This window comes from Pan troglodytes, chromosome 10 (genome assembly GCF_028858775.2).
Source record: "Pan troglodytes isolate AG18354 chromosome 10, NHGRI_mPanTro3-v2.0_pri, whole genome shotgun sequence".
In the NCBI taxonomy this organism is placed as follows: domain Eukaryota; kingdom Metazoa; phylum Chordata; class Mammalia; order Primates; family Hominidae; genus Pan; species Pan troglodytes.
The window spans coordinates 109,691,696-109,711,210 of NC_072408.2; the positions used below are offsets into that span (position 1 = coordinate 109,691,696).

At 44.4% G+C, this 19,515-nt stretch overlaps 1 protein-coding gene across 1 annotated transcript in view; it reads right to left on the reverse strand.

The window, feature by feature from the left end:
- PAH (phenylalanine hydroxylase) overlaps positions 1 to 19,515 on the reverse strand; it is a 78,467-nt gene that overhangs the window by 31,570 nt on the left and 27,382 nt on the right. Inside the window, exon 4 of the mRNA XM_001156919.6 lies at positions 7,433 to 7,521. Within this exon, the coding sequence (XP_001156919.1) occupies positions 7,433 to 7,521 (89 nt within the window). The remainder of the gene's footprint in view (positions 1 to 7,432; positions 7,522 to 19,515) is intronic.

Genomic DNA, 19,515 nt, shown 5'->3' on the forward strand with positions numbered 1-19,515 from the left:
GAAAATATATTGTTGGTGAAGGAGTGGTGAGGGGGAGGGGAGGGGATAGAAGACGGGAGAAAGTCGAGAGAGTTCTACAGGATGCAAGTCATGACATCAACTGAAGTCTGCATGTATTGAGAGGTATAATTTGTGTGTGTTGGGGGGGTTTAGGGGAGAGGGTAACTACATATATGGAAAAGTCTTGAGTATTCTTGTAGACTGAGATATTTATTCCATCATTTCCTAATATCATAGCTAAGGTTAAACCTCAGAAGTGCTCTCTTTAGGCTAGTGAGAACACAGGTTTTAAAGTCAGAAAAGCTGTGTTGGAATACTAATTCATTTATTCACTAGGAGCATGGCCTGGGAGTGGCCAGTTTATCTCTCAGAGCCTTAGTTTCCTCATCAGTAAAATAAGACTGTCAATCCTACCTGCTTCACAGTGTTGTACAGTTTAAGTCAGGTAATGTCGGCAGCACGTTAAGCAAAATTCTGAGCACATCGTAGTCGCTCAAAGCATGATGCATTTGTGCAAAATGGCAGGAAATCCAAAGACAGAGAAGTCTGGCTCAGAATATAAAAAAGATGTACTCTGGAATGGGTCAGTGATCCCCACCGGCCACAAGGGGCTTTTAAACCAACATCTACAGAATTCTTACCTTGCTGTGTATATTTCAGCTAGGCCAATAACAAGAGGCTTTTTGCATTTTTCATAGTGTTTCATGACAACTGGGGGAAGGATGGAACACAGAAGACAAAAGGTTCAAACTGGCATTTATTAAGTAGCTGCCATTCCCATCCTATAGACATTGGTCAAGGAGGACTTGCAAACAGTAGACTAGGGGAGCACCGACCATGCCCAATCCCTTTGCTCACCCTACAATTGGCCAAGAAGCCTATTCTGGAAAAATGTATGTACCTAGTTGCCCAAGCCCATAAGCCAGGAGTTATTGTTTTACTTCCCCCTTCTCTCTTCCTTCACATCCAGCAATCAATTTCTGCCCATTCTACCATTCAAACATCTGAGTCTGTCCTTCCTACTTCATTCTCACTGCTGCACCTGCATTCGACCACCACCATTTCTTGCCTGACTATTGTAGCTGCTGTGTAAGTGGCCTCTCACCCCCTCCACTTCAGCCCAAATTATATTTATAAAGTGCAAGTCTGGTGAGGCCACTTGCCTCTTCAAAAGCCCTTCAAGGGCTTCTCATTGCTATTAGACTGTTGTCCAAAATATTTAGCACAGTCCACAAGGCTTTACATGATCCAGCTCTGTCTATGCATCCAGCCCTGTGCTGACTCACGCTGGCCTTCCTATGATGCTGCAGAGTGCACTGGTCTTGCTTTAATTCCTTAAACACACCATGCTCTTTCCCACATCAAGGCCTTCACACGTGTTCTACCCTCTGAGTGGGACCCTCTTCCCCACTCGTTTAGACCAATAAGTCACTATCTGTTCTTTCTGTCTTCCTGGATTTTTCCAAAGTTTATTGGTTTCTCTCAGTGTGTTGTATGTTTCTCTTTTCAGATGGTCTCACATATGTTAACAATGATTAAACTCAGGAAACTCTTTTACATATCACTGGATTTTCAGGACATAGCACACTCAGCATATCCCCAAGTAGAAGCTGTTCAAAAATTATGCAAAACAGGCCGGGTGCAGTGGCTCATGCCTGTAATCCCAGCACTTTGGGAGTCCAGGGTGGGCAGATCACCTGAGGTCAGGAGTTCAAGACCAGCCTGGCCCACATAGTGAAATCCTGTCTCTACTAAAAATACAAAATTAGTCAGGCGTGGTGGCGCATGCCTGTAATCCCAGCTACTCGGGAGGCTGAGGCAGGAGAACTGCTTGAACCTGGGAGGCAGAGGTTGCAGTGAGCTGAGATCGTGCCATTGCACTCCAGCCTGGGTGACAAGAGCAAAACTCTGCCTCAAAAAAAAAAAAAAAAATATATATATATATATATATATATTTGCAAAACCTAGAGCAAAAAAATTACTGTGTGCCTTTTAAATGTCATATGAGATCATCGTCTCACAAGCTCACTCTGTGCTCTAAGGGGACATATATTTACTACTTATAAAGTTACAACCACTTCAAAGTAGATGCTGGCTTTTTAGAAGACCAATAAGTTGCAAAATATTCATTTGATTATCAAACTGTAAGTTGTTTCTGCCTAGTAGAAAGGATAAGACACATAATTACGGCTTTATTGTCTTATGGAACATTAATCACTTGTGCATCCATCTTTGTGACCTTATTCTGGCTTTCTATTTTCCGACGACCACATGTACTTTCATCTCTTGTATCTTTTCTGCACTATCTTTGTCATCTTGCTGGTTCCCTCAATAGTGAGTTAAATGGATCTTTGACAGGTGTTCACTATATACTTGCATGACAGTTATGTTTTTAACTTTTCACAAATTATGCTTGGATAGAGCAATTTAGTAAGAATGCAACAAGTCTTTGATGACTCAACTAGCTGACTGATTCTTAGAATGAACTCTGACAGGGCCTCAGGTGGAGAAAATTAGGTGGGCAAAAGGAAAAGAAAAGGAGAAAAGTATTGAAAAATATAGTCTTGTTCATGGGCAATTTGCTGAAGAAGAAATTTCCTACAGGAGAGCAGGAAAACTTGATGCCCACACCTTGAAAGATTAAAAACAGTTTCAGGCCTGGTGTGGTGGCTCATGCCCATAATCCCAGCATTTTGGGAGGCTGAGGCGAGCGGATCACCTGAGATCAGGAGTTTGAGACCAGCTTGGCCAACATGACGAAACCCCATCTCTACTAAAAATACAAAAATTAGCTGGGTGTGGTGGCACACACCTGTAATCCCAGCTATGTGGGAGGCTGAGGCAGGAGAATCACTTGAACTCAGGAGGTGGAGGTTGCAGTGAGCTGAGATTGCACCACTGTACTCCAGCCTGGGCAGCAAGAGTGAAACTCCATTAAAAAAAACCATGTAGTTTCAAAGACTTGGGTCAAGAAGTAGAAATATCCACAGAAGGACAGTTGTGTTGGCTGATATTTTCTTCACTAAGAAGCCCCCTCTATTGCAGATCTGTAGCCTAGACTCCAGTGCAGCTGCCAGGTAAACTGGAATAGGTAGCTCTGGAGTTGGGGGTCTATGCGGCAGAGGTTGCTGGTGCTCCCCAAGATCTGTCCTCTCTCCTTTGTTCAGAGAACGTTGCTAAACTATTTTCCCCCATCTTCTTTGCAGTTAGTAGTGGGCACGTGACTGAGCTCTACTCAATGGAATTTGATTGAAGGGATGTGAGTCATCTCCAGACATGGCCCATGAAAACTTCCCAGAAGCAATTCTCACTCTCTCTTCTCCCATCCACTGGCAGAATGAGTGGGCTCCAAGGAGTTGAAGGAGGGTACAGTCATTGGTGGAAGGAGCCTTGGTTCTGAAAGACTTTGTGGAGCAGTTTCCTTACTGACCCACATTGGAAGTGAACTTTTATTGGGTTGGCCACAGAGATCTGGGGGTTGTTTGCTGAGCAGTTAGCCTGCTCTGGTTGCTAGAGGGCTAGACTCAGATCTTCCTCTTTCTAGAAGTCCTCCCTAACCATTCCAGTACACAGTGACCTTAGAAATGATAGCACATGCTATCTGACTCATGAAACCTGGCATTTATGCACTTTTTTGAGTTATTATTATATAATTATATACTAATTATTATCCAAACTGTATTCCATGGAAAACTACCACTCACGATAATGTTGCTAGGTATTTCATTAAAAAGAGTTCCATGGGTAAGTAAGTTTTAGGAAACATTGCATTGACTGGGTTTCATTTTTGCAGGATTTTCCAAAGTTTCTAATGAGATAATGGAATTTGCATACTTAAAGTAGGGTTATAGAATACAGAGTTTCTCTCTTTGATCATGGGATATTTTTCATAAACTACAGTTTGGGAAACATGCATATGGCCCTTTCACTTGCATATATATATCTTGTGCCTCCCATGAGGTTATAAGTCATGAAGAAGTAAACTTATTGTGATCTGATACTCTGTACCCAAAGTATAAAACACAATGTGATTGTTGCCATCTCTGAGATAGTAACAGTGTGAGAAACTTAAGTCTTGGAAGAGACAGGAGGAAGGCTTTAGGGAGGCAACATATATGATTTAGACCTTAGATGAATAGAGGTTTCCAAGTGGGGAAATAACAGGTGGGTTGGCAAGAAAAACCATGTCAGGTAAAGGGAACAACATGGACAGAAAGGGGAGTAAATTTTGGAAATGGAAATTAAATAGAACCAGTTGGATTCTGCCTGCCAAGTTTGCAGTTACTATTCCAGCTCCCTCCTGCGCTGCTTTGAGAACAGTCAACACCCCTTCTCTCTCTACTGTACAACCACAGGCCCCTGGAGGGCAGGGATCATGTCATCTGTCACTTCAACTTCCTTTCTTTTATATGGCCTGAGACATAGTTCACATAGAGATGATGTTACACGGCCCTCTCCCTCTGAGATTTCTTATCTGAAAATGAGATGTACAGCCCTCATACGGTGGTGATAATATTCAAATTAAAAAAGGAATGCCAAGCATTTAGCATTGTGCCTGGCACACAGCCCCTGCTCAAGAAGCATTAGCTCCTAATATCATTAGTTAACTAAAAGCTTTTGGAAAAAAGAAAGCAAGGTGGGAAAGGGGAAAGGAAAGAGGCTGGGAAAGAAGGGGAAAGGAGGCAAGATGGTCACCAGGAAATCTAGCTTCCCTATTTCATTTTCCCACTTAGCTAAAACTGAAAGGCAGAGGCCATTTTCCCTCTGTCTTGGAAACAGTCCTTCCTTTACTTCATTTTTCAAAGTGACTGCTTTGGAGGACCTGATGAGAGATATTGGGTCACGCATCCATGCATACTGCCAAGGGCCGGGTTCAGGGACGAAGAGATCACACAGGATGCAACGGGACAGAGAGAACAGAGGGTCCTTTCGAGAAGAACACCCGCTGACTGCACCACTCCTTGTGCTGCTGTCTGTTTGCACTCACACACTGAGGCCAGGCCTGTGGGCCCCAGGGTCTCTGGGAAAGCACGCTGGAGGGTTTGTTTTGTCCTTGGCCTATGTCCCTGGGATCTGATGAGAAATGAAAGGAACAGAGAGAGCCTGGCGCCTCATCTTTAGGGAACTGTGTACCTGATATGTTGTATTTTTACAATAAAATTCATAACATTGAGAGGGCAGGGAGTCAAAGATGTGGCTTTTAAAAACCAATGCATTCCAGAGAGTTTTAAAGCCAGTGCCAGCTGCTTTGGAGGGGACTTGAGGATACAGGGAGAAAAATGTCCATCTCTTTGCATTGGCGTCTTCCACTGTCCCAAATGAAAAGGGAGTGAAACGAATGGGAAGAATGCCGGTTTGGGGCAGGAAGACAGGAGTTTGGTAAGAGGAGAATAACGCCCTGCTGGGCAGACCTCTTGGATGGGTCAGAGGTGAACAGACAGCTTTTCTGAGAACCAGTATCTTTGGAGATGCTTTGCTGACAGAGTTGATGGCTAAGAGGCCCCAGACAGAGATCTGTTGAATGGGTACACAGAGCAGAATCCCACCTGGAGCAACCTTGGCGCCCCAGGGCTCCTGGGAGTAGGCTACATGGTATATAGGATGGAATGGGGGTCAAAAGTCCCCACATTTACCTTTACTTTTCGGGGACAGAGAGTATTTAAGTAATATACACTAGGAGCTTTAAATTTAATTCCTATCCTCAGTTTAAATATAACTTGGTTTAATTTCACAACTAATATTCGAGGAAGCCATTGGAAGTTCACATGAAAATACATAGGTGAGACTCAAACTTCCTACACATTTGCAATTGGGTGCTGGTTAGTAAGTTGTGGCAGTTAATACACACAAACACACACACACACATATTTGTGTGCATACATATACACACTATATGTATATACATATATATATATAGAGAGAGAGAGAGAGAGAAAGGAGGAAGGATGGAGGCACACCCAAATATTAATATTGATTTATTGATTATTTTAGAATAGTGTGATAATAGGTGATTTTTTTTTTTCTGTTTGGAAGTCTGGGAGATTGGAGGAAATTCACCTTTGTTTCTGTTGATATATGCTTTCTCAGTATTTGAAAAATGCAGAACTGTCCAGAGAGAAAAATAGAAATAACTGAAATTATGGTTGCTTTTCATTTTCCTCCTCATGCTCCTCTGTGTTTTCAAGCCCACTATCATTGGTTTTACAATTTGAATTAGAAGAAGCATCAATCATTCATATTTCAAAGGGCCAGCTTGCCCCTGAAATAGCTTGCCCTTGGCCTCTGTAAAAGAGCCTGGATTTCTGCCACTAGCTAGGCCTTTGTCTTCAGGCACCATGAGCTCTCAGGATTCACAGTTTAGCACCGGGCCTTAGAAAAGTCATCAGGCTCCTCGGGCCTCACTAGTTCTGCAAGATGGAAGCATCTGCTTTGCCTCCTGAAAAGTGCCTTTGCGAACATTCTTTGCTGATTATAAAGACCCACATAAATGTGAGGAGAAAACAGACTCCTGTGGAAGTGTAAATGCTTCCTCTGGGTTCTGCTCAACCTTCACCGATGTAAATGGCTGCAAGTCATTTAAAGATGAAGGAGTCATTTGCCTGGCAGAGAATAAAGGGCAGGCAACAGGATGGTGGCCCTTCCCACCGATGGAGGCTGTGAGACCTGGCCCTGAGCCACCGCAGCCTGGGCTGTTCCTCCCCAGACCCTCTGCCCCAGAGTAGAGGGAACGATGAAATATCCCCCACCCTGGTCCTCTACTCAAAAACCATTAAAGGACCTGCCCCCATGGCTGCAAGCCACAGGCCCAGTCCGTGTCCCTCTTTCTGGTCCATTAGCCCTTTTACAATCTGATCCCAACCCACTGCCCCAGCCACATCTCTCATTCTCATACTTAATGCACCAACCAGTCATTCCCACAGTATTGTGGATGCTTCTAAGACTCTCAGTATTCTCATACACTGTTCTTTCAGCCATAAGCCCTCTCCGTTCCTTATGTGACCAGCATCTCCTACTCAGTTTTTAAGATCCAGTTTCAACGTCGCCACTCCCCGCTGCCCCCTGCAGTTGGCAGAGTTGTTAGTACAGGTTGCTGTTTACCAAGCACTTGATTTAAACCTCCATAGATGTACACAGGCAGAAACAATGATGATTTGCATCTGTGTGTGTGTTTGTGCATACACAGACCTAGTATATAGAGACAATAGTTTCTGGACAGTGATTTATATTCGCTCCTACAAAAATAATGACCATGATAATGATGATGACAATAATGTCTTGCTAATTTTTCCCAGCCCTCGTGTAAATAGGAACACAATAAGTGTTTGTTGAACAAGTGAACAAGCACATTGCTCCAAGTAGAGAAGGTAAGAGGAAGGGAGGGGAGTGGAGAAGAGGCACTGAAAAAATCTCATCCTACGGGCCATGGACTCACAGGGTGGTCAGCATCCAGTTCCGCTCCATAGCTGAGAATCTGATTGGCAAATCTGTCCAGCTCTTGAATGGTTCTTGGGAACCAGGGCACTGAAACACAGAGAAGGCAACGTCCTGAGTACAGATTGGCAGAACATGGCCAAAGGCCTTGCTGAGATCAGAAGTGGGGATCCCAGTCAATGGTGATGGCAAGTGGGCTGGCTTCCAGATAACCCCCAAATTACTATCATTCAAAAGTTAAACTCCATTTTCCTTAGAAACCGGTTTTAAAACCCATTCCCAAATACATTCTCTTTCCTGGAGATGTTCTCTGAATTATCTCAAAACTCATCTCCCTCCCACCCATCATGGTAGATTTCTTTGATGGTTTTCTTTAGCAGCAGAATTTTTTTTCCCTTCTGTCACCCAGGCCAGAGTACAGTTGCACGTGATCTCGGCTCACTGCAACCTCTGCCTCCTGGGTTCAAGTGACTCTCCTGCCTCAGCCTCCCGAGTAGCTGGGATTACAGGTGCACGCCATCATGGCTGGCTAATTTTTATAGTTTAGGTAGAGGCAGAGTTCTACCATGTTGACCAGGCTGGTCTCAAACTTTTGACCTCAGGTGACCCACCCCCTTGGCCTCCCAAAGTGCTGGGATTACAGGCATGAGCCACCGCATCCGGCCATTAGCAGCAGAATATTACATATAGGCCCAAAATATAAATTATATAAAACCAGGCTGTTCTACTGTAAATGAGTTCATGAGAACCCATCTTCCCATTATGTGTTTCCCTCCCAAAGGCCCCAGGCACTGCAGCAAAATCTTTCGATCGCAAAGCCAGTTAGAAAGCCGTTGTTGAAGCAGAGTGAACAGAGTCAGATAGTTGGGATCTGAAGATGCCTTGCAGCACCTAAAGGATTTCAGACTTGCTTCTGAGCCAGTGTAGTGGGGAAGGGGTTGGGCTTGAGTGGGGTGGACTACAACACTTGGGTCTTGCAGAGAGAGGGGCCCAGGGAGAAGGGCAGGTGGCAGCACCGACGTCCCTGTGGGTTACAGGAAACAAGATACATTGCAGGTGAAATTTTCCCAGGAATGAACAGAGACAAGGGCATTTTGGACTGTAAGTTTCATGAGGGCAGAAACCATGGGTACTTTGTTGTACTGGGCATAAAGAGAAAAAGAAGGAGGGAAGGAAGAGGGAAGAGAGGGAGGGAAGAAAAGGATAGAAAGGAGGGAGAAAACAAGATAGGGAAGAGAGGGAGGGAAGAAAAGGATAGAAAGGAGGGAGAAAACAAGATAAGGAAGGAAGGAAGAAAGAAAAGGAGGGAAGAAAGGAGGGAAGTAATGGATTCACCCTGGTTGTGTTAACATTTAAGGTATTGACAGCAGTAACCACCATCTAGAGTGCCTGCTTTGGTACAGTTGCTATTTCTGAGGTAGCTTCAAGATAAGGAAGGCATGATAACCCTTCTTGCACGGGTAAGAAACTGAGGCTCTAAAAGCTTAAATAGCTGATTTAAGATCACACCAGGAGTAAGAAAGTGGTAGATTCAAAAAGAATCCAGAGAGCCAAAATAGACGTGGTGGGAACCCTGAAGTGAGTGCAAGGCTTCCAGAACTTCCCCTGAAATGAGGTTGAGGGGAAGATGCTGAACTTCCAATCAGCATGCGGTCTGGCTTAGAATCCGGGTTCCATCTGCCTACTTATCCTCTCTGTGTCTCAGTTCCTCCTCCGGGAGGAGGAGGAATAAACAACTGGGATACACAACTATAGGAAGAACAGCAAACGTGTTTTTGAAGCCTTCCTACGTGCCAGGCACTTCTGGTGGAGCATTTCTGGTGGAGTAGCTACTTGAATCTGAGGATTGCTGTGGACAGTGATGAGAAACAAGCAAAGGGCGCCGCTCAGCGTCTGGTACATAAAACGTGACTTTCAATCTGACACCCATGATTCATGATTCTGACCTGCTTAGATGGGGCAGGAAAGAGCATGTGTGCCATCTAGTGGCCAATCTGGGGAAATTCCGTCCGTGATCTAAACAGGAGCCTCAGGAGGAGCAGCAGCTGCATTCCAGCAAAACAAGGAGAGCTGATTCCAGCAGTTCATAAAAGGTCCATTTAGACCCTTGTTTCTGCAGAGCTGAGGAACCTAGGCTCTCTACCACCCATGTTAGCAATAAAACTAACACTGAACGGTGTTCTAAATATTTTACCTGTGGGGGGGTACTATTAATATTCCCATTTTAAAGACGAGGACACTGAGGTACAGGGAGGTTTAGTGCAAACTCAAACACACACTGCTAAGAAACAGTGGAGTCAGGATTCAAATGCAGGTCCAGCTGACTCTCTGGCCTCTGGTCTTGATCATCAATCCATCTTGCCAATCATGGGAAGGTGGCAGAGCATACTGATAAGGAGGGCTGACTGTGAAGCCAGATTTCCTGCCCAGAAGTTTCCATGCCCCTAAAGCACAGCCCTCTTTTCCAGATTGGCTCCCTATGGACAGCAAGAACAGAGGCAGATGCTGCAGCCATCACTCCAGGTAACACTGCTGTCGTACTTGCTGTGTGTTGGACACTGCCCTAAACATTTCACATATGCTACCCCCTTCAATTTCTGCAACAGTCCTTTGAAGTAGGTATTATTATTATCCCGTTTTACAGATGAAGAAACTGAGGAACAATGAGGGCAAGTCTCTTGATAGACCTCCTTGGTCCCAACTGCTGAAACTTTGGAGTCTCGGATGACTCAATACCATGCTCTGTTCATTTGGTGAGGAACGTGGCTTCCCGCCTTGTCACCTACACTCCTCCCCAAGCTCTCCTTCCTCAGTGGGTCCAGCATTTGCGTTGTACACTGAACCTCTGTTGTCAGTGCCAAGAATGGGAGTTGTTTCCCACCCAGGTTTGCAAGGGCTTGAGAAAGGAATCAGCACTTTAGAGTCACCCAGGGCTCAGGATCTTCTAAAAGATCTTTCTTGCTTCTCCAGGACATTGCCACCAAGGGGTTTCAATGAATGGCACCCACCTGGACAAGGGGGCCTGACCCTTTCCTCTATGTTCAGGACCATGGATAATCTCATCCCCGCACTGCGGAGGTACCCTGCCTCCACTCATTCATCATCTCTCTTTTGCCTGGGAATCGTTCATAATTCTGGCAGTAACTGCTGCCCCCAGAAATAAGGCAGAACAAGTGCTTTCTTGCTGCAACCCCTTCTTACTTAGGGGACCTTTAGAATGATCAAAGGAGATTCCACAAATATGTACTGAGCACCTCCTGCGTACCAAGCACAAAGCATTGTGGGGTGCATACAAGGGAGTCTCCATCCTTGTGGTGCTTACATTCTGGCAGGGACAACACAAAATAAGCAATAAATAAATGTAAATACATGACAATGTCAGGAAATTCTTGAAAAAGAAGAATAAAGAAGCATAAGGAAATGGAAAGTGATGGGGATGCTCTTTTTTAAATTCTTTTTTAAAAATTCCATCTTTATTGGGGTATAATTGAACAATAAAAATGCATATATATTTATAATATAAAATTACAATTGCATAAAATTGTATAATTTATATATACATAATTATATTAGTATATATTGCATATATTTTATTATTTATTAATTTAATTTATTTATTTGAGACAGAGTCTTGCTCTGTCACCCAGGCTGGAGTGCAGTGTTGTGGTCTCGGCTCACTGCAACCTACGCCTCCCGGGTTCAAGCAATTTTCCTGCCTCAGCCTCCCAAGTAGCTGGGAATACAGGTGCGTGCCACCACACCCGGCTAATTTTTGTACTTTTAGTAGAGACAGGATTTCGCCATGTTGGCCAGGCTGGTCTCGAACTCCTGACCTCATGATCTGCCCACCTCGGCCTCCCAAAGTTCTGGGATTACAGGTGTGAGTCACTGCACCTGGCCTATTGCATATATTTTATATAACACATATATATTTATATTATAAAATTATAAATACAATGTAATTATTTAATACATGCATACATCATGGTTACCATGATCAAGTTAATGAACATATTCATCATCTCATGTAGTCATTTTTCCTGTGTGGGTATGGAGTGGGACAAGGACACTTGAGATCTCTCTGAGCAAATTTCAAGTACACAGTAAAGCGTGATTAACAATAGTCACCATGCAGTACATTTGACCCCCCAGTACTTGCTCATCTTATGACTGAAACTTTGTACCCTTGACCATCTCCCAATATTTCTCATCACCCTTCCCCCTGGCAACCACCATTCTACTCTCTGCTTCTATAAATTCAACACGTTTTGAATTGGATATAAGTGAGATCATGCAGTATTTGTCTTTCTGTGTCTGGCTTATTTCACTTGGCATAATGCCCTTAGGGTTCACCCATGTTCTCCCAAATGACAATATTTCTTTTTTCATGGCTGAATAATATTCCATTGTGTGTGTGTCAGGAGGGTATCACATTTTCTTCATTCATCCACCTGTTGATAGATATGTAGGTTGTTTCCCTTGGCTGTTGTGAATAATACTGCAATGAACAGGGGGTGCAGATATCTCTTTGACATACTGATTTCATTTCCTTTGAGTATATACTCAGACATGAGATTTCTGGAAAGTATGGTAGCTATATTTTAATTGTTTGAGAAACTTTCATGCGTTTTCCATAATGGCTGTGCCAACTGACATCCCCACCAGCAGAGTACAAGGGTTCCCTCTTCTCCACATCCTTGCCAACTCTTATCTCTTGTCTTTTTGATGTTAAAGACAACATGCTATTTACTATGACATCCTCTGCCTCTAGACCCCAGAGGGAAGACCCTGGTGACTTGAAATTGCCTTGGCATGGCTCAATGAAATCTGGGATACTCAGGATCTGGCCCTAGTCCAGAGTTGGTTTCCTATTTGTGTCATGAATAGTCAGTCCAGCAATGGTTAAGAGTCTTAAAACAGCCAGACAGCCCAGGTTTGAATCTTATCTCTGCATTTACTACCTATGAGCCCAGGAAAAGTTGTTGCATCTCTTTGTGCCTCACTCTTCCTATCTTTGAAATGATGATAATAGTAGTACTAGAAAGTATTGCTTTATAAGAACAACATGATGTTAAATGAGTTAATATGCGTGATTTATGGAAAACAATACTGGCACATAGTAGACAGTATTACTGCTCAGCTGTGAGTTACATATGTGTGTATGTATATATACACATACACGTATACACACATTATATATATCTGTATATATATGCATATATATACACTATATATATATATAATTTTTTTCTACTGTATCCTTAGCTTATCATAGCAGAGAGCAGAGTGGAAAGTTTTCCAGCAAGCCTAGAAAGTCTCTACCACTTATTTCGTTGTGTAACTGGCAAGTGTCTTATCTCCTGGAGCCTTAGTTTCCTTATTCACAAAATGAATTAAAATGCTCTTTCCGTATTATTGGATGAATTAAATGCTGCAGCAATATGACACATCTTAGCACAGTGGCCCATAATATGTGTTTTATCAATGTTAACCATTAATATGACAAAGATTTTAATGATGATGATTAAAGGAGGAGGAAGAGGAAGAAGAGGAGGAGGGAGGAGGAAAGAATAGAGACTGGGATCAGGAAGCTGGTTCTCTGTCCAGCTTGGATATTAAGAGGTTTCTAATCTTGGGCTTTAGTTTCTGTAACATGTGGGTATTAGATTCATCGGCGCAGCAAACCCTTTTGAGTTTCATATTCAGAGACCTGTGGGATCCTCTGAAGGGCTGAGACTGGCCAGATGATACTTGAAAAGTCAGCTCCACTTCAATCAATGTGTCAACCTCATTTATTTTTCAGAAGTACAGTCACTACATTTGTTCAGCTCCCAAATGCACAGCCTCGTTTTCCTTTCTCCTCCCACTAGAGAAACAACGTTCTTCCCCACAGACCTCAGTCAGGGTGCACCACCTTGACTCCGGGCTGTGCGGGCTGGCTGGCGCTCAGCGAACGCCAGAGGGCAGCAGAACCAGCATATTTCTAGCTCTGGGTGACTTTTTCCTTCTCCAAAGGAAAAATCTTATTGGGCCACCTGGCTTCATTCAGCCCTCTTGGTCGGAGAAACAAGACAAAATAAAACAAAACGAAAACAAAAAATTTGAAGAACTTGAGAAAGTTGCCAAGACTCAGAGGATTCAAGTCTTTGTAAAAAGAAGACAAAGATCAAAACAGCTCACCACATCCCAGACCTCTGAGCTCTGCACCTTGTCGCAGAGGCTGTGAGGGACCCCGAGGTAGCACTGCGAGGCTGCAGGGTGCTCACCTGAGTCCAGGGGCCTTTGGTGGCTTTGGGATCCCATCATCTTCAAGAAAAGGTCCAAAACACAGCCAGGCCAGAGAAGTGGCAAAGCCTGGGGACTCATCATACACACTTTGGAGCCAGACCACCTAGCTCCAATCTCTACTTTGGAACTTTGTGCAAATTACTTAAGCCCTCTGTTCCCTAGTTTCCCATTTACAAAATAGCTATACTAATAGTACGTCCTTCAGAGGGTTGATGGGAGGATTAAAATGAACTCATGTATGAAGAGTTCTTAGAATGGTGTCTGGCACACAAGTGCTTCTAAGTATCTGTTAGTGGTATTATCATTATAGAAGGACAAGTGAGAAAGGGTGAGAAGGTCTGGTGCTCACTTCCTCCAGGCAGCAGCCCAGCTCCACATTTGATCTATTCCCTTACATAAAGTTAATGCCCTTGGGTGCAGCCTATTTGTCTTCTAGGGTAGGATGAGGACCCAGGTCAGACCTAACCATTAAGAGAAATTCACCAGCTGTCATGTTGGAGAGCAGGGACAAAGCCTGAGGAACAAGACCAGGGAGAGGCACCTGGGTGCTGGGTGTTGGGGATTGGGGGTCGATCCCTGATGTGGCTCACTTCCCAGCTTGCAGAGTTGTGAAGCAGGCAATGTGAGGACCTCAGGAGAGACCACAGAGGACCCCAGACAAACTCAGTGCCGAGCCTTGACACATGTGCTGACTCTTTACATTGTGCAAAGGGTGTGCACATCCTGGGTTTGAAGCCAGCAGGTCTGAGTTCAAGTCTCATCTTTCCCACCCACACAACATGGAAGTCTGAGCAAACTACTTAATTCCTGCGTCTCTGGCTTTGCATCTGTGAAATGGGCAAGGTGCTGAGCACTTGCCTGCCTCCTTCTTTGGGGTGGGAAGAAACTGACCCAAAACAGGTGCATCTGTGGCATCAGTCCTTGCACCTGAGCCTCATAATAAACTCCAGAGTTGCTTGTCTGACTAAGATAGTGGTCCCAGAGGCCACTAGAGGCCAAGCCAGTCCATGCTTATGTCTCTAACCTCTGCACCTGGGCTCTTCTGATTTTTCCCAGGCAAAAAGGTAGGGCTACCCTTTTTCCTCTAAAGTTACATTTTCTTGAGCGCTTATTATGCACCAGATACTGTGCTAAGTCCTTTACTTTCATCATCTCCTTTAATTCGCAAAACAGTCCCAGGTGGTAGACATTATTGCTGTTCACTGATGAGCAAATAGGCTCAAAGAGATAAAGTGATTGCTCAAGATCACTGAGCTAGCTGAGCCGAAAGAACAATTTTGCAGCCGATGCACTTCACCAAAAAGCAATGCTGGGCTTAGAATAAAGGTGTGGGGGTGGTGAAGGGGTGCTTTTAAATTTTAGATTCTTTTTCTCCCACCTTGAGAAGGAAAGGAAGCGTGACAAACTAAGGCTCTAAAGGTGCTTGAAGAAGATCCCTAGGACACAGCCTTGAGTCTGCCCCATCCTAAGCATCCCTGGATTTAGGGATAGTCACTTTTTAACCTAAGTTCTCTTCACATACCCCTTATTTTCTTTAGTGAAGGCTGCAGGTCCCTTCCCCCTACCCGGTCTCTCTCACAAAGCTGGAAATAGAGACTGACCCCAGCGACCCAGGCCTCCGTTTTGAAAAGTTAAATCAGATTAGCTCATTAATGGCCTTGCCAAATACCTCGGCCGGTGGGCTGGCCTCTGTGAGCCCCTTAACAGCCTCTCCGGCGGGCGGCTGGGCTCCGCGGTTAATGAATGACTTGGGCAGGCTGGGGCAACAGAGGCCCTCTGTGGAGCGGAGGCACCCGGTGGGGGCAGATCATTAATAAATATTGATTTGGCTCCAAAGGAAGCAGCCCGCTGGAGAGCTGGCCCTGGACACCCACGTAGTGGTCCCATTAAGTCGGGGTCAACTGCTCAGCCAGGACGCCAAGGGGTGGCTGGCCCAGGAGCGCCACTGAGCAAAAGACCCCCCAGGCCTGGCCAGAGCCTGCTTCCTGGCCAGTGGGTCAGAGGAGGCCCATTCAATTTACAGCAGTTCAAGGTGCAGGCTGAGTCCAATCTTACCCCCTCCCTCCACCCGATGTTCCCCAGCCCCAGGGGTTAGCCGGCAAGGCACCCAGGCTTGCCTCCAGCCTGTCTCAGAGAGAGCAATAAATCCTGGTTTCTTGGGTCTGAAATAGAAGGCTGTTTTCACCACCTCCTCCCAGGCTCCCGGATGTCTCCTCCTAGGCAATGGCCTCCAGCCCCCCAGAGAAGCAGTCCCTGTGTGCTCATCTCCACAGCTCCCACAAAGGAAGAAGAGATGGCATGCCAACATCCTGCAGGAGGAAGACTTGTGAGGGTTTTATTCTTCTCTTTTAAGTAGCTTCTACTTTCTTTCTGGAGAAGGAATGCTCTTAAGGAAGCTCTTGGCAAGAATGATGAGCCAAAGGCTGGCTGATGATGCCCAGCTATTACCCTCTGCCTCCTGGAGACAGCAGTGGTCAGAAGTCAGGAGTGGTGATTTTAGGACAAAGCATCTGTTCTCTCTGTTCACATGGAAAAATAAGAATCCCCAAACCAGATGAATAAAAGGGATCTCACACATGAAGTAAACAGTGAAACTGTGCTTAATAAGCGGAGGGAGTGAGTGAATAGATATGAGTGGAATTATGAATAAATAAAATAACCTGTAGGGCTATTTATTCCAACCACCCACCTAAATTACAACTACCCTCCCAATATCCTTTTTAAGATACTATGTATCTCATAAACATTATCCATTGGCAGGTTGGCCCCCATATCCCCAAATATCTAATTCTGTCTTCTGAGAGCTCACCATTGCATTGAGATCTGGTTACCTGTCACTGACAACCCTAGTTATGGTCAAGCAACATTGGGTCAAACAGAAGACATCTAAAGCCTCCTCCACGTATTGGTTATGTCACTCCAGGAGCACTTATTTGGCCCTGCTCCCCTTCTTCTCATCAACTGAACCCATGCCTGGGCTCAGTGCCTTGGTGCACCTCCTAAGACTACTGAGGCATGCCATCTTCTCTATCATTGCCATGTAGCCACAACCTACTAGATTACAAAATGCATGGGTATAGGCACCATGTCTGTCTTTTTCACTATTGCATCCTGTCATGTGGCTGACACCGAGTGGGCACTCAATCAATATCGGTAGCATAAATGATCAACTGAATTAGGAGATAGATGTGAATGAGAGAGGAAGTTGGCAATGCTGACTCTGTGCTGTTTGAGAAGGAGTAGTAAGAGAAGGAAGAAAATCCCAAAAGTCAAGATTTTTAAAAAGTAAGGGCCACATAATTCATAACATGCTAAGGAAAAAGAGAATTCCTGGGGGATATTTGTATCAAATGCTACAAAAATGTCGAAGAGGATGAAAAAAAGAGAGGCTATTGGTTTTGAGTATTGTCAGAATGGTACAAGAGAAAGGAAGATGAGAAGAAAAAAGGGAAAGAAGAAAGAAGGAAGCAAGGAGGAAAGAGGATGGTGGAAGCAGGGAAGGAACGAGGAAGAAAGAAGGGAAGGAGAAAGAAAAGCTGCATGAAAAGCTGACCTTCTATCTCATATGCCAGTGCCATGTGCAATATAGCAGAAAGTCAAGTGGATGATGTTAAGCACAAAAAATATTTGGAAACGAGAGATCATTCACAGGGACCCTCATACAATCCCACACATGAAGTTGTCTCCGTGGCTGCTAGGTAAGCCTGGCTTCACCATGGTAAGCCTGGCTTCAATGAGGTGGTGGCTGCCACCAACTCTTTATATATTATTATTGGCCTGGTAAGTGTCTATGCCCATGGAGCTGGTGGAGACAAGTGACCTGTTATTGGCTGGGGTTATAGATCATAGAGAGCTCTCCCTATTGAAACTTAAGGATGTCTAAGATCAAGGGCCTATTCAACTCAAGCAAGTTCAATTTGATCTTTCAAGCACCCTAATGCACAGGGTACTCCACATAATCCCCTCCATGAGCCACAGGAATTGGGAGAGTGGGTCTTTGCTCCATTTCACAGATGAAGGAGAAGCGATCATCCATCTGGAAGGGTGTCAGATGGAATTCAAACCTAGCTAGTAGTGTACAAAATGGAGACCCAAATCCTGGCTCTTGACTCTAAATTCATGGCCCTTAGTGCATCACGACAATACTCCCTCAATCCAGCATGATGGCAAAGTGATATTTAGTTAGTCATTCCATATCCTTTTACTTCCTTCTTCAATTGAGAGAACACACCTGTCACACAGAGAAAATGTATTCCCAGTCTAAATTTTTCTACCTTTCACAATCTTTTGGACTGACCCAAATAGCATTTCACAGTTGCCTTTGTTTATCAAACTTCAGGAGTTTTGGGAGTTTGGACTTGCTCAACCCTAAGATTCATTGTGTACCCTTATGAGAGACTTAAGGGTAAGTTTACTTGTAACCTTTTGCATGGGCCCTACATGCTAGGCACTTTATGCAAATTATAACATATAATCCACACAACCACACTGGTACCTGGATTTCTTCATTTGCAGATGAGAAAATTGAGGCCTAAAGAGGGAAAGCAACTTGGCCGAACAGCTACAGCCCAGGAATTGAACTGGAAAATCCATGCAACCTTTTAATTATACCTTTCTGACTTGTTTTCTAATATTGAAAACAAGAATAATACTATGTTTGCTTTAGCTGCCTGAGTTGGTTGTTGCAAAGCTTAAATGAGATAACCTAATGCGAAAGAATTTGGAAAACACTGCGTGTGGCATACCACTGAGGGATTCCTCTTAGAATGAGAGCCTCCTTATAATTTTGTAATCTTCCTGAGCTTGAAGCTCTGTGACCTGGCAAACTAGATGGGCTGCAGAAATAGCATTTGCTCAGGATCTTCCTTTGCCAATGAATAGAGCTGCCTGTGACTGACTGCAGGGAGCAGACAGTCTACCAAGGATATGAAGGGACTCTGCTTCCCACTCCTGGGTTGGTGTCACCTCCCCCTGAATGGGCTGATCCTCTCAGCTGGAGTCTGCTTGTCTCAGTGAGGCAGTTTGCTGAAACGAGTGACCTCCCCAGCTGCCAGGACTTAGTGCTACATCAGTGCATCCAGCAAGCATCCAGGTAAAGACTGAAAAAGACAGCCAATCCTGTGTGTTTTTGCAAACATGCAGATACTTGGTCTCCTGCAGACACGGAGCCACATACATCTACAGCTGTGAAAGGCAACATGGAATGCACAAAGTAAAATGCACGGGAGAAGGTTTAGAACTGAGAAGAGGGCAAAGGGAAGGTGGAGACAGAAAAGCCAAGCAGAGGAAAGGAGAGAGGAAAGAAAAGTGCAGGTGGTGGGAGTGGGGAAAAACTCTAACCAGATGGATTCCCTTCCAGCCCTAAGCGGCTTCTATCTAAAAATTCTTAACTCTTTGGGAACCATAGCCCCTTTGAAAAATCTTGTCTCCTAAAAAATATGCATGCACACCCATGTACTATCTTGCCCACAATCCCAGGGGCTTTTCAGAGCCCTCTAAGGAATCCTATCCTCCCTTCAACCCTAATTGATCTGAAATGTCAGCTTTACTCAGCACAGTTCTTCAGGTCAGCAATGTTGAAGCAGAAGAAACTCAAGAAGGCAAGGAGGGGCAACAAGAGGGAAGGAATGACTATAATGATGTTGTTTTTGTCTTCTCACAGTAATCATAAGTGTCCCCAGACAACATAGATAGATAGATAGATAGATAGATAGATAGATAGATAGATAGATAGATGATAGATGATTGATGGATAGATAGGTAGATAGATGATAGATAGACAGGCATAGATGATAG